Source organism: Cetorhinus maximus, chromosome 8, assembly GCF_964194155.1.
Source record: "Cetorhinus maximus chromosome 8, sCetMax3.hap1.1, whole genome shotgun sequence".
In the NCBI taxonomy this organism is placed as follows: domain Eukaryota; kingdom Metazoa; phylum Chordata; class Chondrichthyes; order Lamniformes; family Cetorhinidae; genus Cetorhinus; species Cetorhinus maximus.
Window position 1 is genome coordinate 79,294,124 of NC_135886.1, and position 19,525 is coordinate 79,313,648.

At 44.0% G+C, this 19,525-nt stretch overlaps 1 protein-coding gene across 1 annotated transcript in view; it reads right to left on the minus strand.

Moving 5' to 3' along the window:
* LOC144683753 (ATP-binding cassette sub-family C member 5-like) overlaps positions 1-19,525 on the minus strand; it is a 225,188-nt gene that overhangs the window by 119,907 nt on the left and 85,756 nt on the right. Inside the window, exons 7-8 of the mRNA XM_078547108.1 lie at positions 2,879-3,112; positions 673-846 (exon numbers count right to left, since the gene is read on the minus strand). Coding sequence (XP_078403234.1) covers positions 673-846; positions 2,879-3,112 — 408 coding nt within the window. The remainder of the gene's footprint in view (positions 1-672; positions 847-2,878; positions 3,113-19,525) is intronic.

The window sequence follows — 19,525 nt, forward strand, 5'->3', positions numbered from 1 at the left end:
AGCAGCTTCTTGATGAATCTGTCACTTCCACTTACCCGTATTTTGAACACTGATCTGCAGGCCGGATAGAAACCCTTGGCGGGCCAGACTCTGGCCCATGCTCCATATATCGGACAACCCTTTTCTACATTAACCTGTGCAACCCAAGCACTGCCTTTAAAAGTTCGGATTTCAAGAACAAAAAGTGAGATTTGTGATTGCCCAATGACGATTTCTTTTAACAGATGATATTGTACCAAAGGTATAGATTTGATGAGAAAAAGAACCAGGAGAGAATCAGGAAGAAAGCAACAAAGTAAGAAGAACACAGATTGTCAGAGTAAAAAGAAAAAGTTTGGGGAAGCTTTTGAGCAAAATGTCTGCAAGAGAAAGCATTTTCAAGAAATGAGCAATGGAATATATATACTATGTTTCCATGTCCTTTTTATAATGACAATCTAGTCAAGCACCCAGCTCATTACATTTGGCTCAGAACCCTAATCCTAAAGGTGAAAATATAGCTACTGTAAGCCACTGCCCCAACTCAATTTCACAAGAATTTATCTTTAATAACTTTAAATGAAATGCAAACAGAAAAATAGACACTCCTTCTTTATTACTTTCGCCTACATTCCCCCACTAATCTAACCCATTAGAAATATAGGAGAGGAAAAACTCTTGTACAGTGCCTACCAGGAATGGATAGATAAGAATGAAAACAGCTGATCCCAGCAGGGCAGTAGGTCCAAGGAACAACGCAGTGTAGATGATTCCGAGTATGGCGACAAGGGGGCCTCCTGTCAACATGGAACCCACAGAGGCCACTTCAAAGAGACGTTGTCCATCGTTTGAGCAGATGTTCACCAACTGAAAGAGAATGACAAACTAATGTTCCAATCTGCAACAACTTAATGAACATGTGCATGGAAATCCAGTCATCTGGTCAGCTAGTTTTCCCTATACAATTGAATAGTAAGAGTTGAAAACTCTAGTCATTGAAATGATGGTTTAAGATTATAACTGAAAATTGGGGATTTAGTGGACGTTGAGCTTGAGGAAAATGGAGAAGTTAGGACAGGGAATGAAAAAACACAGGAGTGTGGAAGCTGAAAGCGTGAAAGTAGAACCGAAAGTAGAGAATTCCAGAGGGCAGGTGTATAAGCGTTGAACAGGTAGCCATCAATGAAGGAATTAAAGAAGTAATGGATGACAGATCTGGTGTTAGAGTTGCATTGGGTGTGTGTAAGTACATGAAGCAAAGTGAAGTCAAGAATGTAGTGTGTAGTGATGCCATGAAGATATTCAAAATGAAATCAAGAATTTTGAAACTTTCATACTGGGAGCAAGGAAGCCAGTGGTATTTTGAAAAGAAAAAGGTGATGCAAATGTGGGGCTTAGTGCATAGGACATGGGCTGAAGTGATTGTTGCAGGGAAGTCAACTAGAAGAGTGTTGCGGATGTGAAACTTGAGGCAATGAAATAAGAAAGTTAAGAGAGATAACCATGGTTGACTCACGGCCACTGCTCCCCCCAACCTTGCATCATCACTTCAGCTTGTGATACACTGTCTGTGACTGGTAATTGTTTTTAATTTTTCTCATATGTCTCCTAATACCTCATGTAAATATGACATAAGCCATTTAATCATCTCCTATTTTTCACGTGAGCTCTTTACAGCTTTTTCTATTTCTTTATAGCATGTCTACAACTGTTTGTGTTTTCTTTGCCCCTCCTTCTGTTATCAAGGTTATGGGTCTTAGAGAGGGTTGTTCATGCTCTGGACTTACTGAAATGCTGGAAGTAAGGCTGTTGGTAAATGTTACCTTTTATTGAACATTTCTATGTACAATACAGGCTTTGTACAGAACTTCTCATTGAACTATCTCTTCCCAAGCTCAGCTGACACGTGATCTTACATCACTGATGATGCAGACTATATATTTACATGTTTAACTTTAACCTTTTGTACTACACTCCTTTTGTTCTGTTCCTTTTTAAATGTTATTCATCTGTAAGTTTTTTGTATTGAAGAGTCTACACTTGAAATGTCAAATTGTCTGTTCTCTCTACAAATGCTGAATCACCTGCTGAGTGTTTCCAGCATTTCTGGTTTCTGTTTCAGATTTCCAGCACCTTCAGTTTCTTGCTTCTAGTTTTTGTAGGCATGGTTGAAAATATTGTTTTCAAAAGTTTCCTTGAAACCTGAGACAGAAACAGTAAGGCAGAGGATTCAAAGAGTGAGTCCCAAAGGCCAATGGTGAAGTGTTGAGAGCATGGGATGCACAAGAGGAGAATCTAAATCTGTTTTGCTCTAATTTCAATTTCATCACACCTCCAGTATTGGTTATAAAGCTCCATACTTTCATTCCTCTACCTTCTGACTTTTTCCCCGTTCTCCCCTCCCTCATTTTTGTGTCTCTGTCCCACATTTAGTTTTGTTTTCCTCCCTTACAGTATTTTCTTCTTTTCTCTCAATTTCATTTCTCTTTTCTCTTGTTTCCATGTTTCACTTATGTTTTTAAACTTCCTTTTCTCCTCTTTCTTATTCATTCCTCATTTGATCTTTGCAATAGCTATCTTCTCATTTTATTTTATATAGTACTAAAAATGGTGTCTGGGGACAGGGTAGCAGCAGAGATCAGGACCTTAAGCAGAGTTGGGTTCCAAACTTTAAAAAAAGCCAAAGACAGAATTGCTAAAATAAAATTTTACAGGATAGCTCAAGCTGAAGGATGCTCAAGACTTTCTTGGCTGTGCTGGCTATGATAATGTTAGTAACTTTGAGAGGAAGATTTCATCATGTGATTTTCCTTGCTACCAATTCTGTTTCAGATGCTTATAAAGATACATCTATATAAATAATGTTTTTATAAACAACATACAATAAGGAAATGCATACTTCTCCAACTGTCACATCTTTTGTGTTTCGTAGTTTAAGAACTTTTTCAAAGGCCAAAGTAAGTAACGCTCCTCGGAGTCGAGTTCCAGTTCGATAGTTTAAAGCCCAGGTCAGAGCAAATGACCATGAACGTACCAGCTCTGCTATAAAAATGCCCAACACTAAGAGTAGCCCATACTGAAAGTTTGATTCTGGGGCCTGAGCATACTCCAGCAGTTTCCTAATGACAAGGGCCTGTTGGAAAAACACAAAGGGACAATATCATTCTATTTTAGATCACGGCAAATACTTTGCAAGATATTGAACTGTTAATCTGCATTTTGTTTATTTGAATGCTTTTAACACATAGGAAAGGAACTACACATAGCAGTGCAAAGTGAAACTGAGAAAAAGATAAGACCAGAATATCTTTAGTTAAGAAATGTAAATTTAAGCAAGATTTCTTCATTTCAATTAAAAGATTATACAAGCACTGTATGATTTTGTAATTTCATTTTTTGTTGTTTAACAATGTAAGTGTTGTCCATTTTTCAAAATATCTTACCTTTCTTTAATGAGCTAAACTTCTAACATGCAAAGTTCCTCCCAAGGAGTGCAATTCCTTAGAGGTACACATATTTCTTATATTAATCTTAAAGGTCTATAACACATGGCTGGATCATGAAAACAGACATCACGGATGGAATTTTACACCAGCAGGATTTTACGGTCTCACCGAAGTCAATGGTCTTTCGAAGGGCTTGCCACATGTTACGGCTCCAACCCTGCCACTATGTGGCCGTAAAATTCCACCACACATCTATTTTCATCACTGAAATTGTGAAGAGCAGGGAGACAGATGTAATTTCAAAGTTGAATGCACACAAATTAGTTCTTTTTTAAAAAATTCATTAATGGGATGTGAGAGCCGCAGTTAATGCCAACATTTGTTGCCTATCCCTAACTGCCCTTGAGAAGGTGGTAATGAGCTGCCTTCTTCAATTGCTGCAGTCCATTTGGTGTAGGTACACTCACTGTGCTATTAGGAAGGGAGTTCCAGGTTTTTGACCCAGTGAACTTATAGCGATATAGTTCCAAGTCAGGATAGTATGTGGCTTGAAGGTGAACTTGCAGGTGGCGGTGTTCCCGTGCGTCCACTGCCCTTGTCCTTCTAGTGGAGTTTGCAGATTTGGAAGGTACTATCGAAGGAGGCTTGTCAAATTGCTGCAGTGCACCTTATATATGGTGCACACAGCTACCACTGTGCAGCAGGGTGGATGTCAAAGTTTTTATGCCCAGTTAGTGAAGGAGGATACCAGAAGTCAATCTTTAATCAGTTTTAGATTTATTCACAAAGTGAGCCATTACAAATGTCTAGCTCCTAACTCTACAGCCTACCATTAGTATCAATGTGTGTCCTTGCACACTTTTGAAAACAAATAAACAAATGAACAACCCCTTTGAAAGGAATGTTGTAATGTTATTGTAACTAAAACAAAATCAAAGGAAATTTGTCAAATCAAAGTAACATTACCGGGGTGATGATGCACTCCAGCACCCCATCCCTGGCGCATCCTTAGCAGAAGGAATCAAGAGTATCTGCGGACATTGCGTGCTCCCTCTTCAGGGACACCCAGATGCAGATGTAACCATGGAAGAGAGGCAGGCAGTCAGGCTATATGAATCCCTCAACTGCCCACTGCCTAGACCTGTTTATTGTCACCTTGGCCAGGCTCAGAAGCAGTCTAACGAGGAAGTCCTCCAATCTACCCACCTACCTCCGCACCAGGTGACCAAAGATCAGGAGGGTGGGACTAAGTGCAACCAAAAATTAAGGAGCAGTCCCTTCAGATATTGGAAAAGGGTCTGCAACCTCCCCCACTGAACATGAACATGGAACATGGACTCCTCAAGGCCATGGAAAATAAAAGGTGGTCTGGAAGTCCATAAACCGACTTAACCATTTATTGCACGGGACTGCCGCATGCAACACCCCGCATGCCAACTCTCCAATGGAGAAAGGGAGGACTCTCGCATAGAGGGCCATCTACTGGGGTCCCCCGCCTTCTCCAGATGGCAGTATGGAATGTCCTGGTGTGTCTGGATGGCCACTGAGGGTGAGGAAGTGGAAGGTGTGTAACAGCAGTCCTTACAGGAAACCCCTCCACGCAAAATGGAATAGCACAGAAGGGATTTCCGGGAGATGGTTCAGATTGTGGGGCTGAAGCTCCCAAGGGAGGTTTCAGGGTCTGGAGCCCGGACATCATAGACTAGTCAAGCAACAGCCTGACATAGTCATCCTCACGGAATAATATCTTACAGATAATGTCCCAAACACCACCATGTCCTGTACCACCGGCAGGACAGACCAGTAGAGGTGGTGGCACAGTGGTAGACAGTCGGGAGGGGGTTGCCCTGGGCATCCTCAACATCGACTCTGGACCTCATGAAGTCTCATGGCATCAGGTCAAACATGGGGAAGGAAACTTCCTGCTGTTCACCACGAACCGCCCCCTCAGTTGATGAATCAGTGCTCCTCCATGTTGAACGCCACTTGGAGGAAATGCTGAGGGTGACAAGGGTGCAGAATGTACTCTGGGTGGGGGGCTTCAATGTCCATCACCAAGAGTGGCTCAACTATACTACTGACCACTACTGGCCGAGCTGGCCTAGTCCTAAAGCTGCTAGACTGGATCTGCTGCAGGTAATGAGGGAACCAACAAGACGGAAAAACATACTTGACTTCATCCTCACCAACCTGCCTGCCACAGATACATCTGTCCATGACAGTGTCAGTAGGAGTGACCACCGCACAGTCACTGTTGAGACGAAGTCCCGCCTTCACATTGAGGATACCCTCCATCATGTTGTGTGGCACGACCACCATGCTAAATGGGATAGATTTTGAACAGATCTAGCAACTCAAGACTGAGCATCCACGAGGCAGTGTGGGCCATCAGCAGCAGCAGAATTGTACTTCAACACAATCTGTAACCTCATGGCCCAGCATATCCCCCACTCTACCATTACCATCAAGCCGGGGGATCAACCCTGGTTAATGAAGAGTGCAGGAGGGCATGCCAGGAGCAGCACCAGGCATACCTAAAAAATGAGGTGTCAACCTGGTGAAGCTATAACACAGGACTACATGTGCGCCAAACAGCACAAGCAGCAAGTGATAGACAGGGCTAAGTGATCCCACAACCAACAGATCAGATCGAAGCTCTGCAGTCCTGCCACATCCAGTCGTGATTGGTGCTGGACAATTCAACAACTGATTGGAGGAGGAGGCTTCACAAATATCCCCATCCTCAATGGTGGGGGAGTCCAGCACATCAGTGCAAAAGATAAGGCTGAAGCATTTGATTCAATTTTCAGCCAGAAGTGCCGAGTGGATGATCCTCCTGAGGTCCCCAGCATCATTGATGGCAGTCTTCAACCAATTCAATTCACTTCACATGATATCCAAGAAAAGGCCAAAGACACTGGATAGTGCAAAGGCTAATGGCCCTGACAATATTCCAGCAATAGTACTGAAGGCTTGTGCTTCAGGACTTGCCATGCCCCTAGCCAAGCTGTTCCAATACAGCTACAACACTGGCTACGTGAAAAGTTGCCCGGATATGTCCTGTAAATAAAAAGCAGGACAAATCCAACCTAGCCAATTACTGCCCCATCAGTCTACTCTCCATCATCAGTAAAGTGATGGAATGGGTCCTCAAGAGTGCTATCAAGCAGCATTTGCTTAGCAATAACCTGCTCACTGACGGTCCGTTCGGGTTCCACCAAGGCCACTCAGCTCCTGACCTCATTACAGCCTTGTTTCAAACATGGACAAAAGAGCTGAACTCCCGAAGTGAGGTGAAAATGACTGCCCTTAACATCAAGGCAGCATTTGACCGAGTGTAGCATCAAGGAGCCCTAGCAAAACTGGAGTCAATGGAAATCAGGGGAAAACTCTCCACTGCTTGGAGTCATACCTATCACAAAGGAAGATGGTTGTGGCTGTTGGAAGTCAGTCATCTCAGCTCCAGGACATCACTGCAGGAGTCCCTCAGGGTAGTGTCCTTGGCCCAACCATCTTCAGCTGCTTTAACAATGACCTTCCTTCCATCATAAGGTCAGAACTGGGGATGTTCGCTGATGACTGCACAATGTACAGCACCAGTCGTAACTCCTCAGATACCACCCTATTTCCAAACTTCTTTTCCTCTCCAAAGTCTTTAAACCTGTCCGACCTCCCAATCCAGGTCACCTTTCCTGGAACTCCATGTGTGAAACCCTCCAATCAGGTTTCAGTCCTGAATACTGACTTACTAAAATGGCTTTTACCCAAGTCACAAATTTCATCTTGCTTGACTGTGGCAGAGGTAAACTATCACTTCTCATCTGTCTCAACCTATCTGCAGCCTTTCACACAGTTGATCACACCATCCTCTTTCAATAACTCTCCATTGATCAGCTAGGTGGGAATGCTCTCAACTGGTTCCATTCTTATGCATTTAATCATAGCCAGAGAATCTATGCAATGTCTTCTCATCCTGCTCCTGCACAGTTACCTCTGGTGTCCCCTAAGGATCTATCCTTGGCATCCCATTAGATTTTCTCAGGTTGTGTCAGCTTCTTTGAAACTATTGGTCAACCTTTCCAAGTTTTGCAGTTTCAATGTGGAGGAAAATCAAAAATAGACACTGAGAGATTGTTCCTGCTGGTTAGATACTGAGGAATTACTTCACTGAAAGGGTTGTGAATTTTTGGAATTCTCTAACCTAGAGGGTTGTGGATGTTGCATTGTTGAGTATATTTAAATGCAGAATAGACAGATTTTTGGTCTCTCAGGGAATCAAGGGATATGGGAAGTGGGCAGGAAAGTTGAAGCCCAAGACCAGCCATGATCATATTGAATGGTGGAGCAGGCTCAACAGGCCGTATGGTCTACTCCTGCTCCTATTTCTTGTGAACAATCAATCTGCTACTGGATGTTTAATGCCACTGCCAAGATTGCATTTCACATCCAAATGTATTGTTACATATAAGTAAGGGATGTAGCATCATAGATCAATAATACCATTATCCCACAAATCAGAAAAATCTCACTCAAATGTAGGGGATAGGGGGAGGTCCACGCAGATGGGGGATCAGTGTCTTTACCCAGAAAACCATCTAGAGATAAGCACAAATCAAGGATTTGTATTTGTACCTCACAAACCATTAAGTATCAGACAGAACAGGAATCAATGCCATTACCTACCAAATCCACAGAGGGAGACTTCCCAAAACAAAAAAAGCAACTTTTATAATCAGGATTCAAAATACCTGGGAAGATGTTAGAATGAGTTGGTGGAATGTTCTACTTACAAGATTTTGGCAGTAAATGCACAAGAAATATTGTGGACTGTTGAAGACTGTGAAGGTAACTGTGATGAACACTTTAGTCACAGAAAATGGTTCATTTCAAGGACTAGGAACATTCTGGAAGAATTTGGGTTTTAAAAGACACTGTCCCTTAAAGGATTAACGCAAAACTCTGATTGCTTTTCTTGGAAGAGACATCCAATTACAACAAAAGGTAATTAAGGGAAAAATTTTTAGCTCGGCGGGCGGGCGAGCGCCTGACCTGACTGAGCGTAAAATGATGCACGTTGACATCAGGCGAGCGTCCCAACGTAATTGTGCACTCACGCGATATTTCAGTCAGTGGGCACACGCCGGAGTCAGCAGCGAATCCGTTGACAATTAAAAGGCCTATTAAGGCCATTAAAAAGTTAATTAAAAGAAATTTTTCGCTGCGCGTCCAACCTTAAGGTGATAAGGCCAAGCGGACTTTGCACTTTTTTGGAAACCTCATCCACAGGTGGGATGAGGTTTCCAAAAGCAAATAAAAATAAAATATTTTAAATTTGATTAATAACATGTCCCTGCTCACGTGACAGTCACAAGAGGGGACATGTTTTATACCATTTATAAAATCTTTATTTAAAAATCTGTTCATCTCCCTGAGGCACAGAGCTGCCTCAGGGAGATTTGCAAGCGCGCACTGGTGCGAAGTTCGCGCTCGCCCTGCTCACACTCCTCCCCCCGCCCGCACAGGCAATGCTGAGCGCTGAAGTTCATGTTTCATGCTGAGCTGGCCTTAATTGGTCCGCCAGCGTGAAATTGCCTTCCGGGCTCGATCGCTGGCGGCAGTCAACTTCCCGGCCGCTCCCGCCCATCCCCGCCGAGCCTGCCCGACAAGGGCAAGATTCTGCTCTAAGTAGTTGTAAAAGAGCTGGAAACCCCATGACCCTGGTGGATTGTGTGCAAAAGGGTTCACATGGTCATTTATGACTCTGGAAAAAGAACATGCCTGGAATGTGTTTAAAAGCTGGTTTCGGTTTTGCTTTGAAAAGAAAAGGGGCCAAGTGCTTGTGAAGGAAGACAGCAGTCTTTTTGCAGTCCAGAACGAATCCGCAGCCGGAGGTGAATATAAAAGCTGCTTTTAAGTTGTTCTATGCGCTGGAATTGATTACCTGCAGGTGTTCCTCGAGTCCACCTGAAAAGCAGTGGCACAGTCATCAATTGTTTCACAGATCAGTGCTGAGAGACCAACCACATCACCCAGATGCCATTTTAAGGATTTCATCATCTTTCCTTTTCCCTGGATACACTGGCTTTTAACTTCTGGGCAGAATTCCTATATGTTTGTTTCATTTTTCTTTGGAGTGTGTGTGTGTGTGTGTGCGTGTGCGTGCTACTTTCATATTGTATGTTAATTAGCTTTGCCTTTCTATTTGACAAGACTTTCTATAATAAACGAATAAGTTTGTTGTTTATTGAAAGAAGCCTAGTTAAAGTCTCTTTTATTTTGGGTAACAAAAGTAGCGAAGGCAAACAATTGGCCATTTTGGTGAGCGAATCAAACTTTTAAACTAATGGTGCGACCTGTGGAGTAGTGGCTAGTCAAACTGCGCACTCCTCCCATCCCGGTTGTAACCCTACTTTTAATACGTGACCTTACAATAAATTTGAGCAAGAGTCCTCACTCTGATTTTGTTTCACTGAGGCAGACACAAAACATTCAGATCTTTAAGGTGGCTGACGTAAACAGAAGCAGGTACGTGCCCATGATTCTGCAAGACACACTTTGGGAGGAATCTTCTGTTCTGAAGTCTAAGTCCGGTGCCGGGCACGAAAGCCGGATTGACTTCTGCTGGAGAGCAGGACTGCTGAACACACAGGATCTTGTGCTGTTCAGCTCATTAATTATGCATCCACGAGGAGCACATTGAAAGACGCCTGACCCACCGTCACCTCATAGGCTCCAAAGTCCAGGCGTAATATTTAAACGGCACCCAGACAGCCATTCACTCACTGCATGCCACGACCTCTGGATCCTGTAAAAAAATGTCCAGGAGAAGACAGCAACTTTTGGCCCCACGGTTCTGCGATTCCTCCCTGGAGATTCTCATCCAGGTCATCCAGGAATAGCGGCAGGTCCTCTTTCCGAGGGATGGGAGCATGAGGCCCTCCCATCTGGCTGCATCAGCAGGAGAGGAGGCCGCCATGGTGGTGAACACCCATAGGGTCCAAAGAAGGACCTCCCTGCAGTGCAGGAAATGGATGAATGATCTGCCATGGTCCCCCAGGATAAGTTAAACTTCTACTCACTGCAAACTCACACTCTCATAAGGGCATCAGGCAGTCCAAAGGTTACAAGTCTACATGGATGTCACACACAATCAGTAGTTGGCTCATCAACGCTCAATGTGTCATAGCCACTTAAAGCTTACCATCTGCACAAACGGCGTCTTAATCTCTTACTGGGGAGGGCTCAGCACACACAATAGGCATGCAAGCTTCTGAATAGCTCTTTCATCCATAGTGCTCACACTCAAACCATCTGTTTTAATGCAGGAGAAGAATACGCATAATAAGTAAGAGAGAGTAAGTGATGGGGCGGGGGGCAGCCTGGAGCTCAGGACACTCACCCCATTTGAGGAACAGGTTGCAGAGCTAGCAGGGGAGGCCACTGACTGTGCCTGTGTGCAAGGTGAGATTGGCTTCCCTCAACACCCAGTGAAGATAACATGTGGACAATGACTGTGAGTGATCTATATTGTGTGAGTCCGCCTAGTCAATCACTAATTCTCTCTTCTCTCCATTCCAGGTATCAGCAAGAAGAGGGAGAGGACGTCCTCCTCCAAAAGAGGAAGTCCCAACCCCCAGGCAACTTGGAGGCAGAAGAAGAGGGTTTCACACCTGTAGAGCCATCACTGCGTTCACATGCACCCCCTCACCAGCGCAGGTAAGCACATCTCGGTGGGAACTAGTTCTAGAGTAGGCTCGGGTTCACAATCTGGTGATCACCTCACAGACACTAGTTCACGGCAGGTGGAGACAGTGACAGCTTAGGTCTCTGACATTCGGAGGACTGCAGGAGAAAGGACCTCTGCTGAGTCTGAGTCCATTGACAAGTGTTGGAGATGCGTGGAGGTACACACATATATAACATATGAGTAAGGTTTGAGGACTCTGGGTCTATACTCGATGGAGCTTAGAAGGAGGGATCTGATTGAAACTTACAGAATACTGAAAGGCCTGGATAGAGTGGATGTGGGGAAGATGTTTCCATTAGTAGGAGAGACTATGACCCGAGGTCACAGCCTCAGGGTAAAGGGAAGACCTTTTAGAACAGAGATGAGGAGAAATTTATTTAGCCAGAGAGTGGTAAATCTATGGAATTCATTGCCACAGAAGGCTGTGGAGACCAGGTCACTGAGTGTATTTAAGACCGAGATAAATAGGTTCTTGATTGGTAAGGGGATCAAAGGTTACGGGGAAAAGGTGGGAGAATGGGGTTGAGAAACTTATCAGCCATGATTGAATGGCGGAGCAGACTCGATGGGCCGAATGGCCTAATTTCTGCTCCTATGTCTTATGGAGAGCCAGGGGAACAACAGGCAGAGTTGTCAGAGGCCGTCAGCAGAATGAGACGAACAATTCAGAAGTCCGTCCACGTTCTGCCTGATGTCATGGCTCCGGCACGCAAGCTTCCGGCATCCAAGTTTCTATGGGAAGGGAGGCGGCCGCCTTCGAGACCCAGGTCCAGCAGAATGAACAGTTTCTGGCGGATTTGTGCTCAGACTGCACTCCATCGTTTTAGCTATGGGTGCGTTCCAGCAGTGACTAGGCAAGAGAACGACAGGGCATTTCGTTCTTCCTCCAGGTGCCCCTTCTCCACAAGGAGCCAGAGAGAGGCCATAGGGCATCGACAGGGAGAAGGAATGCCAGCCACACACACCAGGAGCATCCACCCAGGGCATTCCAAGAGTCCCCTGCTGCTCCAACTCCCCTCTTCAACTGACTCCAACGCTTCCAGTAGGTCAGGCAAAGGAAGGCACACCTGCCCGAGAGCCGGAGACCCTTAGCAGGCAAGGGCCCTCAACGCCTTGGGCCTCGAGAGCATGCCCGCAAAAGTCATTTCAGACAACAGATAAAGCATAGCAGTCAGCAGGTTGCCTCCACCTCTGCTGCTGACGTTGAGGCTGCACCTAAATGTAGCAGTAGCAAAGTTAAAAAGTATTGAATGCACACTGGTGGCACAGCTGTTTTCACATTGTACATACTTTGCATTTTTGTAATTATATTCTGCTTTATTCCTTCTCCAAATCCCCTCGCAGATTTTTCAACTAGTACATCAAGGAAGGGGAGTTCATTTGACTGCTCCATTTCATAGGTGAATCTGAGCAAAGTATGGAGCCCATTAAGACATGTAAGGAAATTGTTACATGCAGCTGCGGTTTTAAATATAATAAACGTATCATCCACATATTGGAAACATCAACGGGGTAGGGGGTTAGGTGTCATTCCGTTGAAGACATGTTTCTCGTGGAACCCAACAAAGATGTTTGCGAGAGCTGGGCCTAGAGGGGACCCCATAGCAACACCATCTATTTGGGCATACATGATATCATTAAAACTGAACTCAACTGCACGAGTTGCCGAGTTCATGGGCTGGATTTTACCGTTGACGAGCGGGGTGGGGCCCGCTCGCCGACACGTAAAATGACGCGCGGTGATGTCGGGGGGAACTCCCGACGTCACCGCACCCCATTTAAATTTTCAGGAAGGTGGGGACGCAGCAAAATCAGCTGCACAGCCGCTGACCTGTCACTGGCCAATTGAGGCCATTGACAGAGCAATTAAAGTAATTAATGGACCTGCCCGTCCAACCTTAAGGTTGTCGGGCAGGCCAGGAGCCCTGGCAGGAAGTAGAAAAAACATGAAACCTCATCCAAAGGCGGGATGAGGTTTCATGGAGGGTTTTAAAAACTTTAATAAAGTGTTTTTGGAAATTATGAACATGTCCCAACTCATGTGACATTGTCACATGAGGGGACATGTAAGGGGAATTTTTTGTTTCTGTTTTTAATATTTTTGAAAGTAGGGGCGATCTCCCTGAGGCAGCACTTAGCCTCAGGGAGATGAGTGCACTCTTTTGTGCGCATGCGCAAAAGAACGCACTCTCGATTTTAGGCATCCCCCCCCCACCCCCCCCCTCACTGCACAGGAAGCGCATAGCACTTCCCTGCGGACATCACACTGGGTGGGCCTTAATTGGCCCGCCCATGTAAAATGGCGCCACGCCCACCCATCAACTTCCCCCCCCATGGGGGGGAAAATTCAGCCCCATAAGTTCAATGAATACTGATTCATGCAATGGTGACGCATCTAGATCGTCATGATATAATGCTGCAGCGCAAATATCTATGGCATCCTTAAGTGGAACATTGGTGAATTGGCTAGCAATGTAAAATGAGCACATGACACAGCATTGCTATCGATATGCAAGTCCTACCACGTGATATACATGACAGGGTTCATTGTCACTGTTCGCACGTGTATGGGCTGCCCAAGACGCAGAAAGGTGATGTCTCTTTACGACCCATCTTATCTATGATCAGCTCAGCACAACATGAATTGGCCAAATAAAAACAAAAAGCTAAAAGCTACTGCGGATGCTGGAAATCCAAAACAAAAACAGAATTACCTGGAAAAACTCAGCAGGTCTGGCAGCATCGGTGGAGAAGAAATCAGTTAACGTTTTGAGTCTTCATGACCCTTCGGTTCTGCCGAAGGGTCATGAAGACTCGAAACGTTAACTGATTTATTTTCCACCGATGCTGCCAGACATGCTGAGTTTTTCCAGGTAATTCTGTTTTTGTTTTGAATTGGCCAAATGGTTGGGCAAATTGTTACAACCAGTTTTGACCAAGTTTTCCACATACATGTTGAAGGACTCCTTCACATTTGTGAAGGCCATACAAGATTTGCATATCGATAGGGTGACACTGTCTATTCTTCCAAATTCTAAGACTTGTACGTTTTGAGTTCTGATGAAAGGTTTTTAACCTGCAACATGAATTTGGTTTTTCTCTCCACAGTTCCTGCCCAACCTGCTGAGTATTTCCAGCATTTTCTGTTTTATTGTACATTTTGGATCTACTTACAGATGAAGGTTGCAGTTAGCAGGTGGGAACAAAGGCAGTGAAGAGGCAGACCACAACCGATGGTCATTGACTCCCAAGGGTTCTCCAAATTTTGGTGGGTGCCATACAGGAAATGAACAATGGGAAAATCCAAAAATTCCCAAAGGCTGTTGCTTTTGTGAACAGGGTCTCTGAGTATTACTTGTGCGACACACAAGCACATAGCTTGACTACATCAAACTGTATTGTGACTGCTGCTCTCCGGCTTCTCAGTGCCTCCAAATCTCTTCCCCTTTTTTCTTTCTCTAGGTTACTGTCAGCAATCAGAGCCCCCTCAAAAGGCTACATCTGGGAGACAGAAAATTCTTCTAAGGGGCACAGTCACATGTTCGTTCACTCGCAAGCACCAGAACAGAGACTGACCCAGAGAGAGAGAGCGGGGCAGAGAAGTTTGCAAATAGTCAAGTATTGGGCATGAGGAAGCACTAGAAGGTATTGGTGGCAGGGACTATCCCCTTCCCAGGAGACAGACACCCAGAAGACAATGTTCCTTCCAAACTCTTCTGGGAAGGACAGAGATGTGGATTTTAGGGGCCCAGTAATGAGAAAATAACAGCTTGCTTCACACAAGCAATTATAGCAAGTATTGGAAAACCTACCAATGAATTCCATCATCATGGCTGAAATTATGAGAAGCCTGCTTCTAGGCTGTGTGGTGCCATTGCCCCGGGGTTCAGTATTCTGCAATCTATTTTGAAGAATGTGGCCACCTCCAAGGGTACTGTAACCAGGCGGCACAGCAGAAGTCAGTGTAGCTTTGGTGGAAGGTCAAATGCCAGTCTGGATTCAAATCTGTATGAAGCCTTGGAGAGAAAGACATCCAAGTTGGACAGCTTGATAGAACAAATAGATAGGATAATCACCTTACACAGTTTCCACAGATGAGTGGAAGTGCTGGGACGCAGCCCTAATGAATGGCAGAAGAGGCACATGTTGCCCTCACTCCAGGCGTCACACCCTCAATCAATACCAGCTGCAGTGCCTGAAAGCTAACTGGGCCAGGCTATCCCAGCCAACAGCTGAAGTCCTGCTGTCAAAAGCCAGACTGTCCCAGAACTCTTCAGCTACAAACATCTCACGGATGAACATGAACAACAGCAGCCTTCCAGTAGCTCTTCTGAAGCCACCAGTGGGGCACCTCAAAGGAATAGTCACACTACTAAAGCTACATTTAAAGTGCTATGGGTCGATCACTTGAGTGACAAAAGAATTCACGATAATATCGTGTTTGGAATTAAAATCACATTTGGTCTACAGTTTTTTCTTCATATTCTGCAATGCCAAAAAGTCATTGATAGTGGTTGGTTGAATGGTTTAAATGTTTCTTAATGGAGAACCATGGCACCTGAAGGGGTAAAAAAGCCTGTTTATGCTGAGTGGCTTTTTATGACATTCAGGTAAGGGGATTGAGGAGCTCCCCAAAGCATTGCTCTATCAACCATTCCCTGACTTATCTAGTTGCAATGTATTCTGCTGACACCCCATCTCCTGGTTCTCTCTTAGGTTCACCAAATCTTTCTTGTCTGATAATGTTTTGCATTATTGCATTGCCTCCTCCAATTCAAATACAATTTGCATTGCCAGGTTGTGTGGAATGCAGCAAAATACAATTATGGAGCCCTCTTTGTCTAGACCACAGTGTGGGGAGACCCCAGAGCAATCAAAGTATCTACTGGTAAGGTTTCTCTGATAAAGGGGGCATTGGTGATTTGTTTGCTGTGTACTGCAGACTAGGAAGTAAAATTGATGTCCCGTATAGCATCCTGGGTCAAGTTTGTCATGAAAATGTTAAGCGCAGTGATGACTGACAATCATTAACAAAGGATGACCCGTGCCCTTGTCTAGCAGGCAGTAGGACCTGCTGCAGCAAGCTGCACTGGTCAATGACTGCCTGGTGAAGCATGGTGGCCTCCTGCACTGCTCTTCGGAAATATCCAAGTAAGTCACTCTCTTGGCTTGCAAACCAAATGAGCTGGGCAGGGTCTTCTACAAGCAGCTCTTCTTGCAGGCCTAGACATTTCTGGCTGCCCCATTTCCTTCAACTGCTTAACCGTCCAAAGCAGTGAAGCAAAAACAGTATAGTATTTAATATGGACAGGTAAAGAGAAAAATAATTCAGAAAAAGCAAACTGGTAGCTCAGAACTGACCTTGATGTATGGTACTCAGTACTGTAGAACTTGGAAACAGCACAAAGATCCTACTGACCTGACTTGTACACCAGTGCTCCTTTGAGTGAAACTTCCCTTCATCTCAGTCAGCAAATGAAGCCAATCCCACTACATTTTACTTCACAGATTGGCCACCAGGTGGGACTTTGACCCGCTCAATTGAAATTACACAATCATCATCGGGACTCTACTTAAATGTATTCCTGAGACATGTGCCTCTTTCCAGTGGGTGCATTTACGACCTTAGTCGGCTGCAGAATCCAAGTGGCAGTCAGCAAGTTTCTGGTGGGAATGAACAGTGAATTGATTTGTTCATTTTTAACCACTCAACCAACCATCCTCATTGGGTGGGTTGGGTTAAAATCATTTCTATGTAAGGTTGAGTCAAGGTTAACATTGTACTACTAGGCTGAGTTACAGTGAAGTCCTGATGAGTCGAATCCCAGGGATCCGCCCACAAATCGTGTTAAATGGAGCTTCGTGATATCTGAGGAGGCCCCATTCCCACATAAATGCACCTCTATGTAATCTGATAAGCCTACAAATGCAGTCTATGTCAAAAACAACAGATTTGAATGCCAAATGTAAACAGAGTAAAGCAGTGAATGTGTGAAAAAAAATCTTTATTGAATTTGTTCACACCTTAAATGGCCTGACCTCGTAAAAGGCTGGAACTTTGCACTGAAAAATGTTGGGAGTTACCTCTGGAAAAACTCCATAATCTTTTTCTGCTTGGGCGAGCAAGTGACCATTCATCAGACTCTTTAGGGTCATCAGCCTCCTCAGTTGAAGAATGTACTGCATCTACAATTGCATCATCTGTCAGTTCCATCATACAGCATACGGCATCATCCACCTCTGTGTAAATTTCCACAGTTGTCGCTGCTGGCAGACTTTGCATGTCCTTTCACAGGGAGATCTCGATGTCAAATGATGGCTTACCCAGCGCTCCATGATTTCGTGCTCTTGTGTGATGTAACACTGCCCTGATTGGTCCGTGCAGTCATATGACAAGGTCTGACAAGTTTGGCTAATCCGGAGTTACCAGTGTGGAATTTCAGTAATCACGGGCATTGTTCTAAGGGATTTGCTATTCTGCTAGCGGGAATGGTTGACGACCTTGACATAACTGGAATTTCGTGTCATCCAAATTTGACTCATTGCGATTTCACTGTATGTCATTTTATAACACACGGTTGTATGATAAGAAACAAGTGTAGGAATGTGATTCTGAAGGTTATAATCCGGCTCTTTCTGCATGTGGAAAGCACTAAATAAACAGCATTCCATGACAACCTTTATTGGTATCTCTGGTAAGCCAAGAAAGAAGCGGTTTTCAGTCAATATTGCATGTTGCTCAGGTTGCTGGCAGAATATATATTTTAAATGATTTTATTTAGGTTGGTTTAAGGCAGAACAACTCAAGCTGAATGTTGCAATATACATTAACCTGAGACACAAATTAATCATTCCTATATACATCTGACTACCATTAAAAGCTGCCTGAAAGCCTATCTTATCTACCATGACTTTGGACACTTCTCCTAATGTTCCCCTGCTATCAAACAGCATTTGTTTTATGCCTCTGTGGAGCAATTTGGGATATATTAATACCTAAACTGCAAGCTGTTGTTGGACAACTGGACGGTAATGAATAAAGCCAATAGCATTTATTATAAACATTACTAAGTAATATAATTCACAGTGTTAATTGTACATACAGGCTAAATATATGTAGTAAACAGATCCGTCAAAGGATATTTTACATCTGAACCAACAGATCCTCCTTCCCATTCAGGGAGCAAAATGAATAATGCAGCAAAATTGAGGCTTTGTAATTCCAGAAAAGGGAATGAATGGCATAATTAACCAAAAATATTATTCAACATAGTCAGCCATAAAGCAGCCACTTAATTTTAATAAAGCAACAGCCTTGCAATTACTGATTTCTTAAAACATCCTTTAGTAATACAATGGAGTCATCTCATTTTTATCATATATATGTTAAAGTGTTTCCCATTGTCAAGGGATCATGATGGTTTTAGTGAAATGGCACCACATTGTTTGGGAATCTCAATGAATTGAAGAGGTACAGTCCAATTTATAATCAATACTGTATAAAAGTAGAAGATTGTGGAAGCACTTCAGTCACTCGTGAGTTTCTTATTTAATTTATACTCCAATTAAGCTAATTAGCAGACCATAAATTCAAATCAAGCTCAGTAAAAAGTACAGGTTGTTTTATCCAACATCAGAGTATAAAGTGCATCAAGAAAATAAATATATTTTTTCTTCTTTGGTCTGAAAAATTAACAGAATTCTATCAAATGATAAGAAAAAATTCTGAGCATTGTTTTTTTTATTTTCCATGGAATGTGGATGTCGCTGGCTAGACCAGCATTTATTGTCCATCTCTTATTGCTCTTGAGAAGGTCATGGTAAGCCACCTTCTTGAACTGCTGCAATCCAGGTGTTGTAAGAACACCCACAGTGCTGTTAGGAAGGGGCTTCCAGGATTTTGACCTAGTGGCAGGGAAGGAACAGCGGTATAGTTCCAAATCAGGACAGTGTATGGCTTGGAAGGGAACTTGAAGGTGGTGGTGTTCCAATGCATCTGTTGCGCTTGTCCTTCTAGGTGACGGAGGTCGCGGGTTTGGAAGGTGCTATCGATGGAGTCTTGGTGAGTTGCTGCAGTGCATCTTGTAGATGGTGCACACTACCACCAGTGTGCGTTGGTGGTTGAGGGAGCAAATGTTGATGGTGGTGGATGGGGTACCAATCAAGCAGGATGCTTTGTTCTGGTTGGTGTCGAGCTTCTTGAGTGTTGTTGGAGCTGCACTCATCCAGGTAATTGGAGAGTATTCCATCACAATCATAGCTTGTGTCTTGTAGATGGAGGCCAGGCTTTGGGGAGTCAGGAAGTGAATTGCAGAGAGTAGCGCAATCTCTAACTTTCAAGTATATTCTCAGC